At 39.4% G+C, this 19,193-nt stretch overlaps 1 protein-coding gene across 1 annotated transcript; it reads right to left on the bottom strand.

Moving 5' to 3' along the window:
- Positions 1-235: 235 nt before the first annotated feature.
- Positions 236-18,913, bottom strand: MPHOSPH9 (M-phase phosphoprotein 9; the record flags this gene model as incomplete). Its single annotated transcript, XM_010192923.1, has 19 exons — positions 236-608; positions 1,775-1,843; positions 2,368-2,579; positions 3,367-3,470; positions 4,271-4,391; positions 4,726-4,890; positions 5,627-5,802; positions 6,655-6,792; positions 8,327-8,428; positions 9,235-9,299; positions 9,653-9,700; positions 10,564-10,779; positions 11,565-11,652; positions 12,574-12,732; positions 13,629-14,065; positions 14,855-14,980; positions 15,398-15,504; positions 16,726-16,816; positions 18,790-18,913. Coding segments are annotated over 19 exons (2,650 nt in total), but the record flags the coding sequence as incomplete, so codon positions are not given.
- Positions 18,914-19,193: the final 280 nt, after the last annotated feature.

Raw genomic sequence — 19,193 nt, 5'->3', positions numbered from 1 at the left:
AGCCCTGTCACAATGACAAATATCCACAGCATCAGGTTCAGAGTAAAAGGAGTCACCATATGACAGGAGTTATCTTTAACACAAGTAATGCATGTTGGCTTTTGTATAAAGTTCAAAATTTCCTATTGGCTAATATTTACATCATACCATAAATATTTATAAAATGGTGAGGAAAATGAAGTGCAAAAGGATAACAGTATCATTTTCTGAAAACAAGCTGCCTTTTAGTTTCTTCTTCTTATTATAAATTGAATATCACTATTTAAAAATAAGTAATATTTTTAGAAATATTACAGGATAAACATCGATTTCTCAAGTGTAACAAAAATATGTTTAAAATATAGGTGGCTGTTTGAAGTACAAAATATTGCTGTTTGTAAAGGGTAACATCGTTGTAAAACTCCTACTGAGGGTTTACAAAAATACAAACCAATTTGCATTCACTGAGTGCATATTACATATTAATGCAGGAAAAAAAAAGCGTATTTGCATTCAAGAGAGAATTGTCAAAGATTTGCAGAGGTACGTAAAACATGAAATCTTTTCAGAGTCATGCGTATTGACCCCAAATCTCTATTAATCCTTTCCAAGCGATCTTCCAGGGCTTCCTAAAAGAAACAAAAGAAAACAAAGAAAAACAAGATTTAATAACGTACCTGAAAAATCCAATGACCCTTCTAAAATGAACTCCTATTATTCCTATATTCAACTGGTATCCTTTTGGATGCATTGCTACAATTCTGTTAGCATCCAAAAACGAGAGCCAAACCTACAAACTTTTCATATTATTCTTATGTATGTGTGTGTATTTATTGGTTTTTAAAATCCTGTTTCAGGTGTTCTGTTTTCTTTCCATGGGATGTCTGGAACTGCACAAGATCAACCTGACAGGAATTAGGATGGGCTGATCATTAGGGAGGGACATTTGGGAACCAGTGACCACTGCAGCGAGTGCCAGTATGGATTTACTGGAATGCACTTTTATCTCCAAATTGGTAACGAGCCCTGCAATTTAGGAAATCCAAACCTTCATAGAGCCCTCTGAAACAACTCTGAGACGCTTGTTTTTATTAGAAGAATCTGCAGAGCTCTCCCAGGAAGGCACTGTCCTGTATTCTACCTAAACTGGGTATTTTTGCCTTCTTATTTCCTTCTTTGTACTTGCAAGCAGACAAAACCCAAACAAACAAACCATAAGCTTTGCCCTCTCCTCTGCAGCACAACATCCCCTCTACAGCTGCAGGGGTTTATTCACTGTCACTGCATTTTCTGAGTGGATTGCCTTCACCTGCCTCGCAGTGTTTTCCCAAGAACAGGCTGTTCTTCTGGTAAGTTGGAAAAATGCATCCCATGTACGAAAACCAGAAGACATAAACAGTCTTATGCAGAACATAAACTGTGCAGTATGTATACATACATACACACAAAAAAATCGGTTTGTGGTGGAGGAAACAGAAATCAAATGTTTGCAGGGCTAATTCTTCTCTGAATGACTTGCATACAAATTATCCAGACTTTCACCTTTTACCTAGCAAGCCAGAGTGTGTTTATAATTAACTTGCAATTAACTGTCTGATTATCTTCTAATGCATAAAGCCTAGAGAAGACAGGCACAAAATTCAGCTGTATTCAGAAACGATTCTCAGTGGTATGGAAAAAAAATCCTATAGTGATTGTACTATGTAATAAATAACAGAAGTTTCAGCTAAACTACGTATTCTCAAATTGTGGAAGAGCAACTTAAGAGAACAGTCCTATACAAAAACTTCTTCACCTGATTTAATCTCGCTTGCAAGGTCATCCTTCCACCAGAACAAGGTATTCGACTCAACGCAGCCTCAATCTAGGAACAGAAAATACTGCAGCTGTAAATTATCATTTCAAGAGCCAATATAAACCTTCCCAATTCATCTTACAGAAGAGGTGAGGTGCATAGGATTACAGATACACATCCAGTCATGTCCTTAAACACTAACTTGTGTTACCATGAACTGACACAAGACTTCACGTTCATAGGCAGAGCCTCTCCAGGATGGTTTTGCAGAGCATCCTTCCTTGCCAGAACAACCTGTCCCATGTGAAAGGCTGATTTTATTAAAGACTATCCATTAAGGAAGAAAGTAAATTCACTCCCACACTTCCATCCACGCTGGGTTTGTGCTAGAGTGCCTCTCCTTTAATGAAGTCAGGGACAGAAACAACTGGAGCATGAGAATTGGAGCAGGGACTGAAAAAGGCACATTCCTAGGGTAACACTGGAAGTTGTGCATTCATTTCGGCCATGCATTGCACAGGTATACAGCTACATCCCTCCTCTCGTACAACAATTCTGTTTCGGCACAACTTGAAAATAAGAACAGTCTTTGCCTGTTGCTTTTCCTGAGTCAGCTCATCAAAAAGCCTCTCTGTTTCAGCCAGAGTCGTGATCCTTGCTGCGTACTTGAAGTCTCCCTCACACGGCAACAGCGCTGGCTCGTATTTCGGTGCTGCGCTCCTCTCGTCCCAAGCTGCTGCTTTCTTCATTCCAGTATTGACGGATTCGCCACAGGAGCTGTGTCTGACACCCGAATGCTGCCTTCCTATCAACAAAAGAGGGGTCTTTTGATTTGCTTTGCAATTGTCTGAAATCATTACTAACAACAGGAAAAGCAACGATCTCAGAGGTGTGTGAGCTGAGGATGGTGACTAGCAAAGCCTCATGAGCTTGCCTTCAAACTTCCCAGAAGAAGGCAGAACGTTTGTATGGGTCATCTTTACGATCTTTGAAACACAGCATATTTTTTTGCTTAAACAGATTACTGTACTGTGCTAATTAGGAATTCTTTTTGCTGGTATTTAATTTCTAAATATCACAAAGTAGACCAGTTGTCATGAAAACACCACCCTAAAGAAATGCATTAATAAAAACCAAAAGAACATTGTGACAAGAGCTACAAAAGTGAGAGAAGATTTGGTTCAATCAATCATTTAGAAAATCCGAAGCAACTGGCTTTATTCTAGTTGCTCTTTGCTATCTGTAATGCAATGTTTAGCAATAGAATTTTATTAGTATGACTGAGGACGTACATCTTAATACAGACCCTACTGAGATATGCGTTGTATAACTGAGTTAAGCATAGGAAAACATATTGCCCTTCTTTCCCAATTTAATTATTTTTGTTGTTCCATTCTGTTTGTGCACACACACATATACATAAAAATAAAATACTGTATGAATGGTATTTGTCTACAGGAATAAGAGAAGAGTTAGAGGATTTTTAAGAGTTGGACTTCATAAAGTGTCAGCTTTTTATTTAAGCGGCTGTTACGAATGTGGAAATTGTGGTAAGAAATACAGAACGTTTTTTCTCCACTTTGACACATTACCTTCTGCATCATCCAGCGAGAGAAACTGCAGCCTTTTTCTTGGGTTACTGTGCTGTGAAACAGACGCAGGACCAGTTTCCAGGTCATCTAGAAGTATATCAAACCTACAGAGCAGGAAGCACACAACAGTTACTTGCTAGAAATCACTAATCAAGCAATACAGTGTTTTCTACTTTTTCACCTTGAGGTTAAACAATTTTTTTATAGAACAATTTCTATCCCACAGGCACTGCAACTGTTCTGATTACTGCTCACTGTACCAAACCCCAGTATACTCCTGTTTGCACACACCAGAATACCTCATTCACACAACTGAATTTCAGAACCAGGCTGAACTGTCACTCCCGCACACACAGAGCTCCCATGTTGAGGGTCCAAGGGTCAGAGGTCCCCAAGAACCACCAACTTGTGCCAGACATTTCTTCTTCCTCACGCACACGTCCTACACTTTAATCTCACAGCTCAGTATGTTCTCAAACTCTACAAGCCTTGCCAAGCAAAGATCTCTATAGAAACCACAGTATCTAGTAGGGTTTGCAGAAGGTTTATGTATTTTTTAAAATGCTTATAGGTGCTGTGACAGGTAGGCAGATACCACTCAACTTTTCTCTACATCTGGTAAGCAACACGTAGAGCTGGGCTTACTCCACAGAACCATTCTCCTGTAACCTCTCACCGATCAATGCTGTGTCAATCGTAAACCCTGCATCTCATCTTGGTGAACACTAAAAACGGGGAAATCCTTCTAGATTTTTCTTGCCAGATTTTAAAAACTAAACCTTGGTTTTATACTCAGAAATCTTCACATGACTGATTTTCAAGGACTTTTAGTGAGCGAGGAACAGCAGCATTCAGCCTGCATATAGGAATGATCAGAAGGCAGTTGTGTTCACAGCGCTCGTACCTTGTCACTGTGTTTTCGTTTTTGCTAAGCAAATGGCTAAATCCAGGGGAGAGGTTTTCTTTTGGAGACCGTTTGGGGCTGTACGTCACAGACACCGGCGCCAACATTATCTCTCTTCTTGCTGCAAAGGACAAAGCATGTTTAACTAGCTGAAACTTCTCTCAAAGCACGATCTCCCTCTTGTGTGATCAGATGCCTACATCTTTAAAAGAATGCTTTTCAAAGCTGTCTGCATGTTTATTTAGAGTAGATAAAGAGTGCATCGCAACATAGAAAAATGAAAATAAACTTAGAGCTCTCATGTTTTCTATGGTTATGGATAAGCTTTCCCCCCCCTCCCCCGATTGCTGGAAAAATGCAGAAATCCTGTCTTTATTTGTCTTTCTTGTAGAGCAGCCTTTCATTATCTGCTTCTACTCTGAGTACCACAAAGCGAACTTTAGCAAACCACTTACTTGGAGTGTTTGGTTTCCTGTTTGAGGGAGGAAGGGACGACGACCTCTGGCCAGAAGGGGAGCTGTACCGTTTTGGCCTGTGCTGGTCTTTACCTTTCTCTGGGGACCGGTTGGCAACTAAAGAAGTTTCAACAAACCCAACAGTCTGACGTCGATTTGATGTTTCTAATTAAATTGAAAAAGTTATTTGATTAATCAATCTTTTTCAACACAAATATTCGCCTGTACTCAACTTCTACTGTATAAAGACTGCACTTCATCTGTCTCGCATCAACATATTTGTGCTGTTTTGCTCAAGTCTCGCTTCCTGTTTAACGTATTCATGAAACACAGAGTTTAACTCAGGATAAAGGATGCTTTGCAGCACACGAGTAACATTGATTTAATGAAGACACAGGGGAAAGCAGGACAAAAGCATCTTTTGGGAAAGAGTGTTGGGTCCCTGCCTGAACCAAGAACATAAGCATTTAAGAAAGACTCCATGTTTTCTAATTGCAAGACTTCCTAAATCGATGTTGTTAGAACAGCTCAGCACAGTGCTAGGGTACACGTCAGCTCTCTTAATAACAAAACTAAAATGGATGTACAACCAGCCAGAGCTCTGTTAGAGCTCCATTAACTGTTTATAAATACTGAGATATTCTTAGAAAAAGCACATTAACTACTCCCTAGCTTGAGACCTAACAGCAGCCTTTGTATTCCCTCTATTTTAAACAAGCCATTTAGCTAGATAGCATTCTGAATTTTCTTAGGAAAACTCCAGAAGTTTGCATGCTGAAATTGTTTTCAACCCATCACTTAAGCCTGATGGACTCTAAGACTGAAAATAACAACATCAAAAGTCATGCAAACAAAGAAAAGCCAGCAAAGACAAGTTCAGGAATACAAAAATAAAACTTACTAGTTGATGTGTCATCTTTTTCTGTTTGTGTACCCCAATCTTTAAATGCTTTTCCTTCTTCAAGTTCTTTAAAGGCTTTTATAATTGGTGCTTCTGACATCTCATTTTCCTTCTTTTCTGTTGTGTTTGTTGAAGAGTCTTCTTGCGAGGAGTCTTTTTCAGGAGGAGAATGGTGCCTTAAAGAGTGTCAGGGGTGGAAAGAGAAAAGGATCAAGGTTTTTTTACTTTGTTTCATACATATATAGATATAGATAAGATTATAGATAAGATTATAGATAAATATATAAGATTATAGATAAGATTATATATAAGATTAAACAGATAAGATTATATATGTAATATAAGCTGAATAAAAACCCAAAACTTTAAGACATTTAGTTTGAGATTTACAGATGTCAAACCAAGAATTTGAAGGGTGCTTTTTAATTTCAGCTAAGAACCTCAGAGGATTTTGTTACGGCCAATTCAAGAGTCAAAAGTTGAACAGAGTGAGTTACATTTGGTGACCTGACATGTTCTTTGAACTAAATACGTCCTGACGGAGGCTTTAGTAACTTCTGAGTAAGGCAGCAAATACTGAATTACATGTGCAGCTTGGCACTGGTGTAAAGCTGCAGCGCACAGCACAGCAGAGCAGCGCACAGTACAACAGCACAGCAGAGCAGCACACGGTACAACAGCACAGCAGAGCAGCACAGCAGAGCCCCCTGCGCCCCGACTTGGAGCAGAGCTGGACACCAGCACGGAGCACAAACAGCAGCACAGACGCCCCTGGCACAGAGTGAAGCTCTCTGATACTTCAAGGAAGGGACTGAAGGCTGCTGCTGGCTTCATTCCAGGGCAGTGAGGGCTGAAAGTTGTTTTGGTTTTAAGGAATTTTATAGCTTCTACAACAGTGAGACATTTTTTTATAACTCTGTTTAACAAGTACAACATGTAGAAACATGAATCCAGTCAGTTCTGGATAAAGCCATTTTTAGAAGTGTTTGACTTCACATCGTGGTGGAGACTGAAAGAAGCCAACTCACCTAGAAGGAACACAGGTTTCCTCTAATCTGTTATCCTTGGGGCTTTCCTGCCCTTCCAAAGGCTGGCCAGTGAAAATGGAATATTCTGCTCCTGGTATCAACCACTTTCGCCTACTGACATCAGGAGTTGCCAACTTGCTGTGGGAACAAAAGACTCCAAAATGATGAAAGGCTTTGGAGGGCTTTTTGGTTTGTTGGGGTTTTTTTTAAATTTAAGGAAAAAAATTCCATCTATTTATCCTAGTTAAACAGAAACAGTAACAAATATACAACGAACTTGGAAATATCCTGGGAAAAATAGCTGCTTTTAAAATGTGTTTGTAAAGTAAACATAAAATATATATTAAAAAAAAAATCATCTGTTGAGGTTTCATTTTAAGTTACACAAAATGCTCAGAATGCAGAACTCCACAAAGATGTAATGCTGCTTACACAAACCAAGGTTTGGGTAACAAGTAGCTCTCAACTAATTCAACTAAAACATTTTGGTGTAGATTATTTCAACAGTTCGGAGCATCTGACCCCAGCTTTCCTTTTGACACCAGTTATTAGAAAAATAAAAAATAAGAAACCACAAACAAGTCACTGTTGATGGCCTGTGAGTGATAAATATGAACTAATAAGCACCAATATATTATCTTTCAAAAGAAAAATGTTGGTTTTATGCACAGAAAAGTAGATTATAATTAGGTTCTTGTTTATCCAAGCTATGAACCATCACGGCCATCCTGTAAATCTGTCCTGCTGTGCACTCCGTTGGAATGAGGCTTTCTGTAAGCCTTGAGATCAGGCAGGGACAGATTAACTCCCAAATCCACACTGGCTCTTACATCCTCCTCCCCGATCAACATGCTCTGCCATGCTCAGGTCATCCTTTCTGTTCACTGTTGAGGGATCTTATTCATTAATATTAAAATAGCCCTAAAAAGAAAACTGTCCCTGTAATACATAAATACATCAACTACTTGTATCTTCATGATAATAAACAATCAGATCCCCTCCAAAACACTGCTGTTCAATACATACAAATGGGCATCCACAAAACACGTTACACTGTCATTTTGTGCTTCACAGCATCAGTGCTGAACTGGGTGAGACGCCCAACAAGGCATTAAGAAGTAATAAAAACCCAAGGGGGACAAAGCTTTTCCAGTCTTTAAAACATTAAAAAACCCCCAAAGAAACAAACAAACAAAAACACCAAAACTGAACACAGGCCAACTTCACTTTCCTGAACGTAATTCACAATTCAGACTAACGCATGCATTCCAATTGAACTTCGGCTCCACTCTCAAGATACCTGGACAAACTGCATTGAGAAACACAAAACGTAGTAACCAGCCTCTCAAATCAAGGACACAAAGAAAACCTCTAATGTCTCATTGGACTATTAGATTTTATTCTCAAGATCTTTGACCTATTCAGCTGAGCAGCCGAGACCTAACAGACACATTTAGGAAGACTATAGCCAGTAGTCTTACACATGTATTATCCCAAGTATTTATTTGGTTTTTTTAAATCTCTTGACATGTGAAGTCTGTGAACTACATTGCACGTGTTTAATCCAGTCTAGCCTATGGACTGACTTCTTCTTTATCCCTTTTTAGCCAGAACATTACAAAGTTTTCTAAAACACATGACCTGTTTTCCCGTTGTTGCAATATTCACTTACCTGGCACAAGAAGTTCTTAAGCGACTTTCAGTAATATGGCGAAGTTTCAACATATTTTCATGTTCTACCTGCTTGAGCTGAGCTTCAAGTTTGGCAATTGTCCTAATGTGGAAGTAGCAAAGATGCATTGTGAGATGATTTACTGGACATGAAAGAGATCGTATTTCTTAGACTCTACTCATTTCTATTCAGATATCCTGGATGAAGCAGAAGAATGAGAGCAACTACTACATTTTGATCTATCTAAATATGTGTAAGTTAAAGAAGTCAGGTAACCCAGCTAGAAAGACAGCACCAGGAGATACTGCTGTGGATCAAAGCATTCAACTCAGAAGTTGAGGAAAACAACACAAGAACATTTTTATTCCTAGAAATTTAAACAAAGCCTCCCCGACTCTGGATGTAATGAGTGGCTCCTTCTCCTGTGTGTCCCTCGAGTAACCCACCAATCTGCTGCTCATCTGCACAGCATTTTCCTCTCTCACACACTGCAGTCCACACTTTCAGTGAACCAGCCTTTTGCAGTGCAACACACCACCATCTTGGGCATTCACCACTTGAAGAAGGGAAATACAGGGTTTGGAGGACAGAAAAATCTCCTTTTCCACTACAACTGGCTCCTGAGAGTGCAGGCGTGCACAGTGCACTGGCTGGGCTGAGGGACAGCCATCAGAGAGGGAGCACTTAATTACATCCCACTGGAAGACACGATTGAGGAAGCAGAAAAAACACACGACCTAAAATAACAAGCTTTTACAGTGCATACAAAGAAACAAAGCAACATGAAATGCTTCATAAACGTAATTAAACTTGCAAGATCTACAGCCTTCATAATCTAGCAGTGAGTGTTTAAGCCATGCTCTATACTTCATATTGTTAAAATAGTAACAAGTCTGTTTCACATTTACCTTTTCAAATCAGAAATCTGCGCGTTTGCATCAAGCAATTTGTTTTCAGTTGTATTTAATGTATCCTACAAGCACACAAGGAAAAAAGTAAAAAGCCTAGAAACTACAGCAGTGTGCTAAAAGAAAAACAAGTAACTTGACATCAGTCTTGAAAACAATACATTAAATACACATTCCTATCTGAAAGGAAGGTCTATTATATTTCTTTGACTCTGCAGTATTTTTGCTGTCTGTGACTGGAAAACAAATATTTCAAGCTCCCTCCTTTTCCCTCCAGGGCTCTGAAGATGCAGTAAGAAGCTATCAGTTAAAATAAATATGGCTCTTTCCATCCGATCTTTTTCAAAAGACTTACGTGAATTCTGTGAATTCTATGGCGCATTATCACATATTTTGCGTGTTTGGATTCTGTACTCACCTTTACCCTTTCATGTTCTTTTCCAAGGGACTCATATTCTCCTAAAAGCTAAAACAAAAACAAGAACACACAATCCCACACTGGTATTATATATAATTAACAGTTTTGTTGACTGCTGTAAAATAATAATCTAAATTGCTTGTCTAACATATGTATAAGCACTACAGGGGATAGAGTGTGTACTTTAATAGTATTTGTTAAGTTCTAATATCTTCTAACTGTAACAAAAAGTTATAGACAGGACAAGAGGAGACAGAGCTATTTACACGATGTATTTCCAATTTTCAAATTATTTCTCTCTAAAGAAAATGAAGGAGCTGGATGAACTGGTAAAATTCCTCACTGAGTGTAAAGCTGACAAAGTATTTTGAATTTTTAATTGTAAAAAAAGGAGTTAAAGCATGAAGTAGTTCTTCCTGCTAATACCCACTTTGCCAATCCATTTAAAGATTCCATAAAGCTATTCTTGAAGAATCAGGGGAACAATTCCTTTGATCCAGTCTCAAATCACACACAATAAACAGCTTTAGCAAGTTGGGATGACTTATGAAAAACTCAGTCCATCTCCACTAAGCTTGAGAGGGAAATGTAACTTTCTAAAATAATTTCCTGTAATACCCTTACAAATAAAATTAAGAGCATGTAGAATAATAAAGTATCTGAGACAGAGTACAAGTACTATCACATCAAGCACACACTGCCTTAAATAACTGGTTTTAAGTATCTATTAGGTCCATGGCATCACCTAGCACCACGCCTACCAAGGAGTCAGCTGAGTAATTTCTGTTCTCTTGGTTGTGCAGTGACACTTCACAACGGGAAACTTGGAGTAGTTTTCCAAAAGCCCCTCACTTGCTGTGCTGGTAACGCACGGTGCAACTGCAGTCACCACTGCCCACGTTATTACTTACATTCTGAAACATTTTATTTTCTTCCTTTAGCCTTGTGTTTTTATTATCAGATAACTTGTAAGCCTTTTCAAACGCTTCCTCTAGATCTTTAAGCCTCGATTTTAGTCGACTGATGGTGTTGTCCTTCTCTTTGTTAGTTGTGCGCATTTCTTCAAGACGCTCTTGCAGCACTTTGGAAGCATTACTGACAGCGTAGAAGCGCTCGCGCCAGTCTGCCTGCAGGAGGGAAAAACCCCAACTTTCATTACCGTGCGTACCTGGCAGGTTTTTAAAATTCCAGTACAAAGCATAATCTAAAATCATCTAAATAGAAAACAAGGGTATGTTTGTACATGAATTAGACAAGATTTTTGCCCATATCTGTGATGTACAAGGAATGAAAATGAAGACTAAAAACCCAAAAGAGGTCTTTATTTCAAAAGACTTAAAATATCTAGAGGTTAGGCCTCTAATCCCAGCTGATTGTCTTGTCTTGTTTCCCAGCAATAAAAAAAAGTCTAAAGAATGAATGACTCCATCTCTCCAGGTGTCCAACTTCCATGGCAGTGTCCTGTTCCTTGACCAATAAACACAGCTGTGTAGTCATAAGCAAAGCTGTCTGACCCAGCCAGACTGACTGTATAAATATACTTAGAAACAGAATATTTTTGCCTTAGCGCAGATGAGATTTGCTTTTATCACAGCTCAATAGAGAAAATAATTAAAACAAAATAATAATAAAAAATAAATCTAAAGAGACATCGCAAACACATTGCAATATTTCACTCTCAAACTGCCTGATCCCTGCTAATCTGGGAAGGTTGTTATTTAGCAAAAATGATGCTGATTCAAGTAGGGACTCTTACGCTGGGACAGTCACGGGTGTAACATTGGCTGATGTCGTACATTGGGGGGAAGGTTGAAAACAGAAAGATGTGCAAACAGGTCAGCGTAACAACGAACAAGTGCGCTCTCTTGCCCTTTCAGTTAAAAAGCAACTTGATTTAAGAACATATACTTACCACTTGCTTTTCTAGCATAGCATTCTTATTTTCAAGGGCTTTTATGCGAGCACTTGCTTCAGTCAGAGCCGCGTCTAAATGGTCGCACCTATTTAGAACAAACAGATGACAAAAATCTCTTGAAATTTTCAATAGTAAATCTACATTTTATAGCCTTCTTTCCTTCCTCAAGCATCCCCTCAGCTCATAGGAGCTGCAGAACCAAAAGCAGTGAGATGCACCAGCACAGAGCTCCACTTCAGCTAACCGATGGTGCTGTGTGATAATTAGTGACTGCAATCGTACCGCAAGCTACTTCAACTCGCGAAATGGCTGCTCTGAAATCACTTTTAATTGTTAGAGCACACCAGTGCTGGAAGGGAAGCACCAACTACCCACACAGTTTTTCAGTTATTCTGAAGGGATGCATTTTATAAAGCATTGTCGATGTCTAAATTACAATATGACTGGCAATAACGGTATAAAAATCACAAGCAACTTCTATATGTAGCAAACTTTCAAGCTCTATCTAATGGAATATATAGGCGAGGCAAACGGACTGCAATAGTAACATCTGGTCAAAGAGCACTGACCAGCAAATTGGCTCTGTAAAGGTAACAGTGAATTTGAGATTGGTCTTACAGCATCTGTAGCTTGACATGAAAGGTAAGGAGTGATGATGTTCATGATGGTGAGTGCTACCTTACGACACACACGCTTCCATTGCTAATTGCTCAGGACTACCTCAGCCTGACAGCTTATCTTGAGCAAAATTTGTATTTGCTTCAGGAAAAAATCAGGTCACACAAGACTTCTGGACCAAACATCACATTTGCCACCTAACAATTTTAAACTGATCTTAAACAGTTGCAGAATTTGTATTTAATAGGAAAATATTAGTATCACAGATGCCTCCAGCATTGAAGGGTGACATCAGCTTTACCAGACACTCTAAACAAGTATACTCAGTTTTTAAAGTGGAAACAATACCACATAACAGCGGAAGAGGACAAGTTCAGACAAACTGTACCTGTCAGCAAGATTCTGATTGATTTTCTTCAGATCTTCAGATGAAGCAGTTTTATGGCTTGCCTCCAGCTGCTGTTTTAAGCTGTGTATCTCAGAGTCATAGTAAGCTCGTAGATCAGCAATGTGTCGAGCATGCTTTTCCCTCAAGTTCTGCCTAATCCTATTTTCAAATTAAGAACAAAGAAATGTCCAGTTATGCACATGACCATGCATTGCTGTATTCATTCACATAATGAACTCAGCATCTAAACCTCTCTTACAGAAATTCATTGCGTTCATATTAAAGCTAAAGCTTCGTCATCTAAGGCAGTGCTGTAAGACACCTAGGACTTGCACAGAAGCCTTCCAAATAATACAAATAATATATACAAATACAATACAAAGCTTTGCTATCTCTCCTCTCCTTTGCTATGAACTGGAAACCACACATGTAAAATTAAAACAGGAAAACCGAAACACTGAACTATCTTGAAACCATGACCCCCACAAAAGCCCTCACACACGGAACATACGTCACGTCTGCTCGTCCATGTGCACATCATGAGAGCTTCAGTAGCAAATGGGGGATATTTCATTTTCCAAGTGCAGTAATTCTGTGCTTCTCCCACCAATTGACTCTAAACAGGGAAACGTAACCCACACAGGACTTTGATATTCTCTGCCTAAATCACCTCCCTCAGACAGCCAGTATTTTTATCCTAATGTATAGAAAGAAGTAACCAAAGCACTAAAACAGAGGAAAGTGTTTTGCCTTCCAGTTAAGGCTTTGACATCCAAGGAAGACAGACCACAAGTACTGTGCCTTAGACTAATAGCATGGTCTAAAGAAGATTAAATACTATGGTCTAAAGAAAGACAATTTTAAAAAGTTGAAAGTGACAGTTCTATGTATACGCCACCTGTACTTCAGGGGAGGAAAAAGAAAAGAAATAAGGGTGGAAAAAAGCATCAAACAGAACTCTCGTATTTTGTTTGCTTTACTGGTATTGTTAAGTTTCACTTCTTTCACGGAAGTACTAACTACAGCTTTTTAAAAGTTTTTAAAAAATTACTTACTGTGACATTACCACAGGATCTTCAACAGATGTCACTGACAGACTATGATCTGGCACACTGTTGTCAGCACACTGAGTAACGGAGGATGGAGTTAGAGTGAGTGTTTCTTCCTCCTCGGTGCTGACTACAGCGTCATTATTAGTGTCCGGATATGCCATTGGGAAGGGACAGCTGCTCTGGTTTGCATTTTGGAATGGATGATTTCTCCAGAGGTCCAAATGCACAGCTCTGCTGCTGGCAGGGTATTTTGGAGAATCATCTAACGGAGATGAATTACTTGTCTGTGAACAAGAGTCTGTGTCACAATGACTTGAAAATCCGGGCTCTGCCATAGAGTCTGGAGAGAAAGGAGCAGGCTCTTGAGGAATATTGAAAAAACAGTGTCCTGGGTTCTGCTGACTTGGCTTCATATGCAGGGTTGGGTCCAACGTCAAGATCTGGGAAACAAGTTTTAACACTAAAAAAAATTGTGATTTAACTTCAGTTTTACCTGAAGACATTAGTTATCCATACAATATATTGCAGGAATTATACTGAATATTACTATGGTAGTGACAAGCAAGATGAAGGGACCTGTAACAGCTTAGATGATGATACATATTCCCAACGTTTGCAACTTGAGACTAAGTCTCCATAAAGAAGAAAAGACATATCTGACATCTGCAGCTGTCTAGAAAACCTTTGACATTTCAGCTATGTAAACAGGAGCACTATGATGTCTCCTTGTAGGTTGAAAAAATCGCTTTGTACAGTTACAAAAACCACTTCATGGATTATATCAACAAGATAGTCACATAGTGGCAATCATTACTGGATTTTTCACAAGACTGAAAGCTGTATAAAGAAGCACATATGATACAGAGTATTTCCACAACCTGTGCCTCTTCCACTTCACAGGTAGAATGAACTTCTCTCATGGGAAGCAGTAAGTAAGCCCCGTTTCTGTGGCTGCAGGTCCACGTGCAGTGCATCGGCTGCAGCCTCTGCCCGGGCAGATCGGGCCCTGCGCCATCCTCGAGGTCATGCTGCAAAGGTGCTCCTTTACCCAGGGCATTCCCAGAGCTCCTCTCAGCTGGGTCCCTTCCCAGACTGGCTCAGCACACGGCTGCACCAATTGCTGTTCCAGCACAACGCTGGAGGTGGCAGCAGGGACCAATTAATGCAAAACCAGTCTGCAACCTATCATATCTTCAAACTGAGATGCAGAGTAGAGAAATTAATGTTACCTCTGGTGGGTGACTTGACTGGGAAGAAGGCATAAAATTCTGGTCTGGCAGCTGCTTGTTCTCCCTTTGTCGTTTATGATAAATATCCTTCAAGGATGATAGCTTGGTTTCATCAGCAGAAGACACCTTCAACAGGAAAAACTGCTCCGTTAGTTGATCTGAACACAATCCTCCATCCTCAATAAAAGTAAACAAGTTGCAGGGTGGGTTTAGCTAATAAATCTGTTCAGAACAAAAGGGTTTTTTCATTGCACTTAATTTTAAAAAGGGTCTTTAATGAGGCACATACACCTTTAATGTACTAGTTAGTCTCTTTTCATCTCCTATACACACATTTTCTTTTAAATTATAAAGTAGGTCAATACATTTCAAGTGACTTTAGTGGGGAATATGAACAATGAAGGAATGGAAAATGAGACACTGAGCTAGCAGAAGTGTTTTCACAGAAAAGTTAGCTTCTGGAGGGCTGATCCTTTCCATCGTAGGAAAAAGGAAAGATGATGAGCAACTGTAAGACAGCTTTAAAACACATACAAAGTTTACCTGATCTGGTGATACTTTTGTGGAGAAAATATCAGCAAACTCACTTCTGAAATTCTCTGGTAAAGAATGATACATCTGCTTCTCGTCTAATTTCCAGTACGAAAGCCCTGATAAGAAGAAACAGTGAAATAAAAAAAGTTACAAATTTCAAGCTCGTGGCTATAGAACAGGAATCCCAAAATCCATTAGTAAGATGTTACTTTGTCAGCTAACAAGAATGCTGTAGTCATTATTTGCATCTATTCCTTAAGAGTCTCACTAAAGCACTTGTTATCAGAAGTTACAAAAATCTCCATGCAAAGCACAGGCATCATAATCAGTGTTACATCACCCAGCATCAGTAACAAAAGCTGTACATCAGTGAAAACATAGATTTACTCTGGCATTCAAGGGACAAATCCTCATTTATCACAAACTTTTATTTCTACTGATTCCAGTGCAGCACTTAAAAACTTTTATCACCCAAGGAACAATCCTAGACAGCCACTTGTCACTACAAACTCCTCAGTCTGGCACTCGACAGCACTCTATGCATGCAGAAACACAGACCACCAGGTCTAAGGGAGACAGATACAGTGGCAATCCCAGTTCAACTCCTTGTGTGTCCCCCTTTTTCAATGGCTTGTGAGGAAGCAATAAAAGTGCACAGTTTGCATGGCTGCATCGCTGTGCCTGTTACCGAAATAAATCCACCCTGTTACTATCAAAATATGTGAATTAGTTGTTTGGCTTTCACCAAAAACAAACAAACAAAAGCACCACCACCACAAGCCCCCAAACCACCACCAACCACCCCTCACACACACCTTACAACAACAAAAGCAAAACCTTACCAAAACACAAAAAAGCAGAAAGCACATCCCCGGTTAAAGAATCCCCACATCGCACACTGCATCATTTTGCCCTTGTCTATTCACACCACTACTGAATCGTGCCCTTGGCTTGCAGGAATTCTGCCTCTGTTACCATGCTCTCCTGTGATTATGAGACCAATGACGCTAATATCTGAAAGATCATTTCATGCCCCACCATGATTTCAATAGTAATTACATTATGAAACAGTTTTAAACATTAAGCTCAGCTTTGAAAAGTTGAGAGATTTGAAGAAAAAAAAGCAAAACTGCTGCATGTCCTACATCTGCCAGCAGTGATACACAGGAGCTACCACCAGTCTGAAACGCAAGAGCAAGTAAAGCAGAATTACACTGTATCAACCTTTAATAGCTTGTTGGTGCCCAAACCTCCTTTACCTCCCTAAAGTTACTGGAGATGCGTTCCAGTGACTTTTTAAAAATGAGAATTCAAAAAAAAGAAAAAATTAACCATACCTGAAGCTTCAGACACTAAAGAATTTGGACTTTCATTTGCTTGATTGAGGTAAAAAGTGTAGGGTGGCAAAGCAGCATCAGTAAGGTTTGTCTAAAATTACAGAAGAAAAACTAATTTATAAGGAAAATCACAAGGCAAGGAAAAGAAAATAAAGGGTACAATTTTAAAAATTGCACGTAACCATTATTAGACATTTTAGGCAAAGAGATGAAATGTAATTATATAGCATGATCCAAACCTATACAATTTATATTCAGGGTAATCACAGCCAAAAGGGGAACTAAGCTAAGCCACATAATGGAAAGATACTGATATTTTCCAAGTGACGTGTCTGTCCACTTGTGGACCGTTTTTGAGATTAACTGTTACAAAAATACACATTGTGGACAGTCATCTAAACTTTCTTGCTCCTTAAGAGGTACAAGTATACAGAGGGATAACTTAGCAACAAAGTGTTACTCTTTCTTCACCCTAAGATTGGAATTTCTTTTATTCAGCTGTTGTGACTCCACCTACCACAGACCTGGAGGTAAACACTGTCTATCTTAGCTAGACAAGACCCTACATTCATACATACATACACACATACCCTTCTCATCACTTCAAATTTTGTGAGCAACCTCCCCAGCTAATTATTACAGAAACAACTGTGAAAAGTGTGGGAACCAACACATGGAAAAAAAATAATGAGAGAATTTAAGATTTGCTACGACTCTCCACTTGTTTAGTCAAAGGAAGAAATGTCACTGATACAAGAGCAGCTGAGTAGGAGCAGCCAGCTTTAAAATGGGCATCTCGGGTTGCTCCTTTCTACCATGCTCGGGGCTGTTCACTCCATTACCGCAGCTGGCAGTCATGTCACTTGGCAAATTGACACAGCTCATACAACTGAGGACTAGGAGAGGATAGTAACCATTGAGTTAACATCAAAAGATTCAGAACTAAAGCTCGCCAAGTTTTTGTATGAAGTACCATCTCATCTCAAGGCTATTTTGTCCCTCTTAATGTTTTTATTTAGGCATTCTCCTTTGCCTAAGGAGGAAGAAAGGAAAATGAAGGGGTATCAACTGAATTCTTACAAAGGAACAGAAAGATGAAGGTATTTCAAAAGCTGAGAGAGAAAGGTGACAACCCACAGCAGATGAATTGAGTTCTAGTTCTAGTTCTAATATCCCCATAGAGCACCACCTTGTTTCCACTGCAAACAGAATGCCAGAGGCAGCGAGTCCAAGCAGCTGCTCTGCCCCTCTCTGGATCACCCACAAAGTGACCACAGGAAAGAAAACAGCCCCTGCCTTGAACCAAGCATTCATTTTCGCTATATTTGCTCTCCTATTCCCTTGTAGGTGGAGTCAATCACAGTTTCAGGAATTGTTTCCTGAAAAGTAGCACAGGGAGAGAGGTTTGTGACCAAGTAATTCTAAAACTTCAAAGTTACATGTGTGATGAGTACTCATACAAGCACACTGCATAATGTCCTTTTGGATCAGACATGTGTGATTAAACTTCCTTCTCCAAAATAATCAGACTTGTGGCCATATGCAATTATTAACTCCAGAATATCGAGGGACAAACCAAACTCTTCCCAAATGAAGTATTTTGGGCCAATTCAGCAGTCCCGGCAAGAGGCATTACTACAAGTGGTTCTAAAGAGCCAAGCCAATTTCCTAGATGTCCATTGCGGGGGTTTGTTACTTTTGGTAACTAGTGCTGTAACTGTTTCGAGTAGTCCAGTTCAGCCAAACCAGAGTCATACGCAAGCATAACAGAATGCATTATTTGTTCATAAACACTACAAAAAAATGAAGAAAAAAAACCAACCCTAAACATATTTGTATTTTAGCATAGCAGACTGCTAAGAGCACTAAAAAAGCCCAAACCGAACGATGTCAAAACATCCCTGCAACTTAAAAATCTCAGCCTGGAAGAATGCGATCTGTCCTGAACAAAGTGGCTAATGCCTCCACACACAGAGTTCTGTGTACTGAGAGACATCACCAGCTGCAAGCAAAACCAGTGACAAGAATAAAATTAGAAAAACATCCTAAAATAAAGAGACTTACATTCTCAAGTGGCAATTTCTTTGCTTGCTCATTTTCTTGCATAGAGTTGGCACATACTTCTTCGGCATTTGTTCTTTTTGGTTGGTTTTGTTTCAACTTCTGTGCCCACGATGTTAAAGATTTACTGGATGGTAAGAAACACACACATACACGTAAGTACGCAGGCTCTTCTCAGTGGAGACATGAAATCAATTTCATTTGCAAGGTGAAACACAGGAACCAGAACTCTGCTGCCTTTGCGCACTTTTCAAGAAACTCCATGAAGAAATGAACGCTGAAATGGTATAGGGCTCTTTTTGTTTAAAGAAGTAGAACAACAACAACAACAAGACCACCAACAAACAAATCATAGAAAGGAAATCGTAAAAAGGAAATTACCCCAGGTTCCAGTATAAATTGGGGAA

Source organism: Mesitornis unicolor, unplaced genomic scaffold (assembly GCF_000695765.1).
Source record: "Mesitornis unicolor isolate BGI_N332 unplaced genomic scaffold, ASM69576v1 scaffold24119, whole genome shotgun sequence".
NCBI lineage: Eukaryota > Metazoa > Chordata > Aves > Mesitornithiformes > Mesitornithidae > Mesitornis > Mesitornis unicolor.
This window is presented reverse-complemented; position numbering and strand designations above follow the sequence as displayed.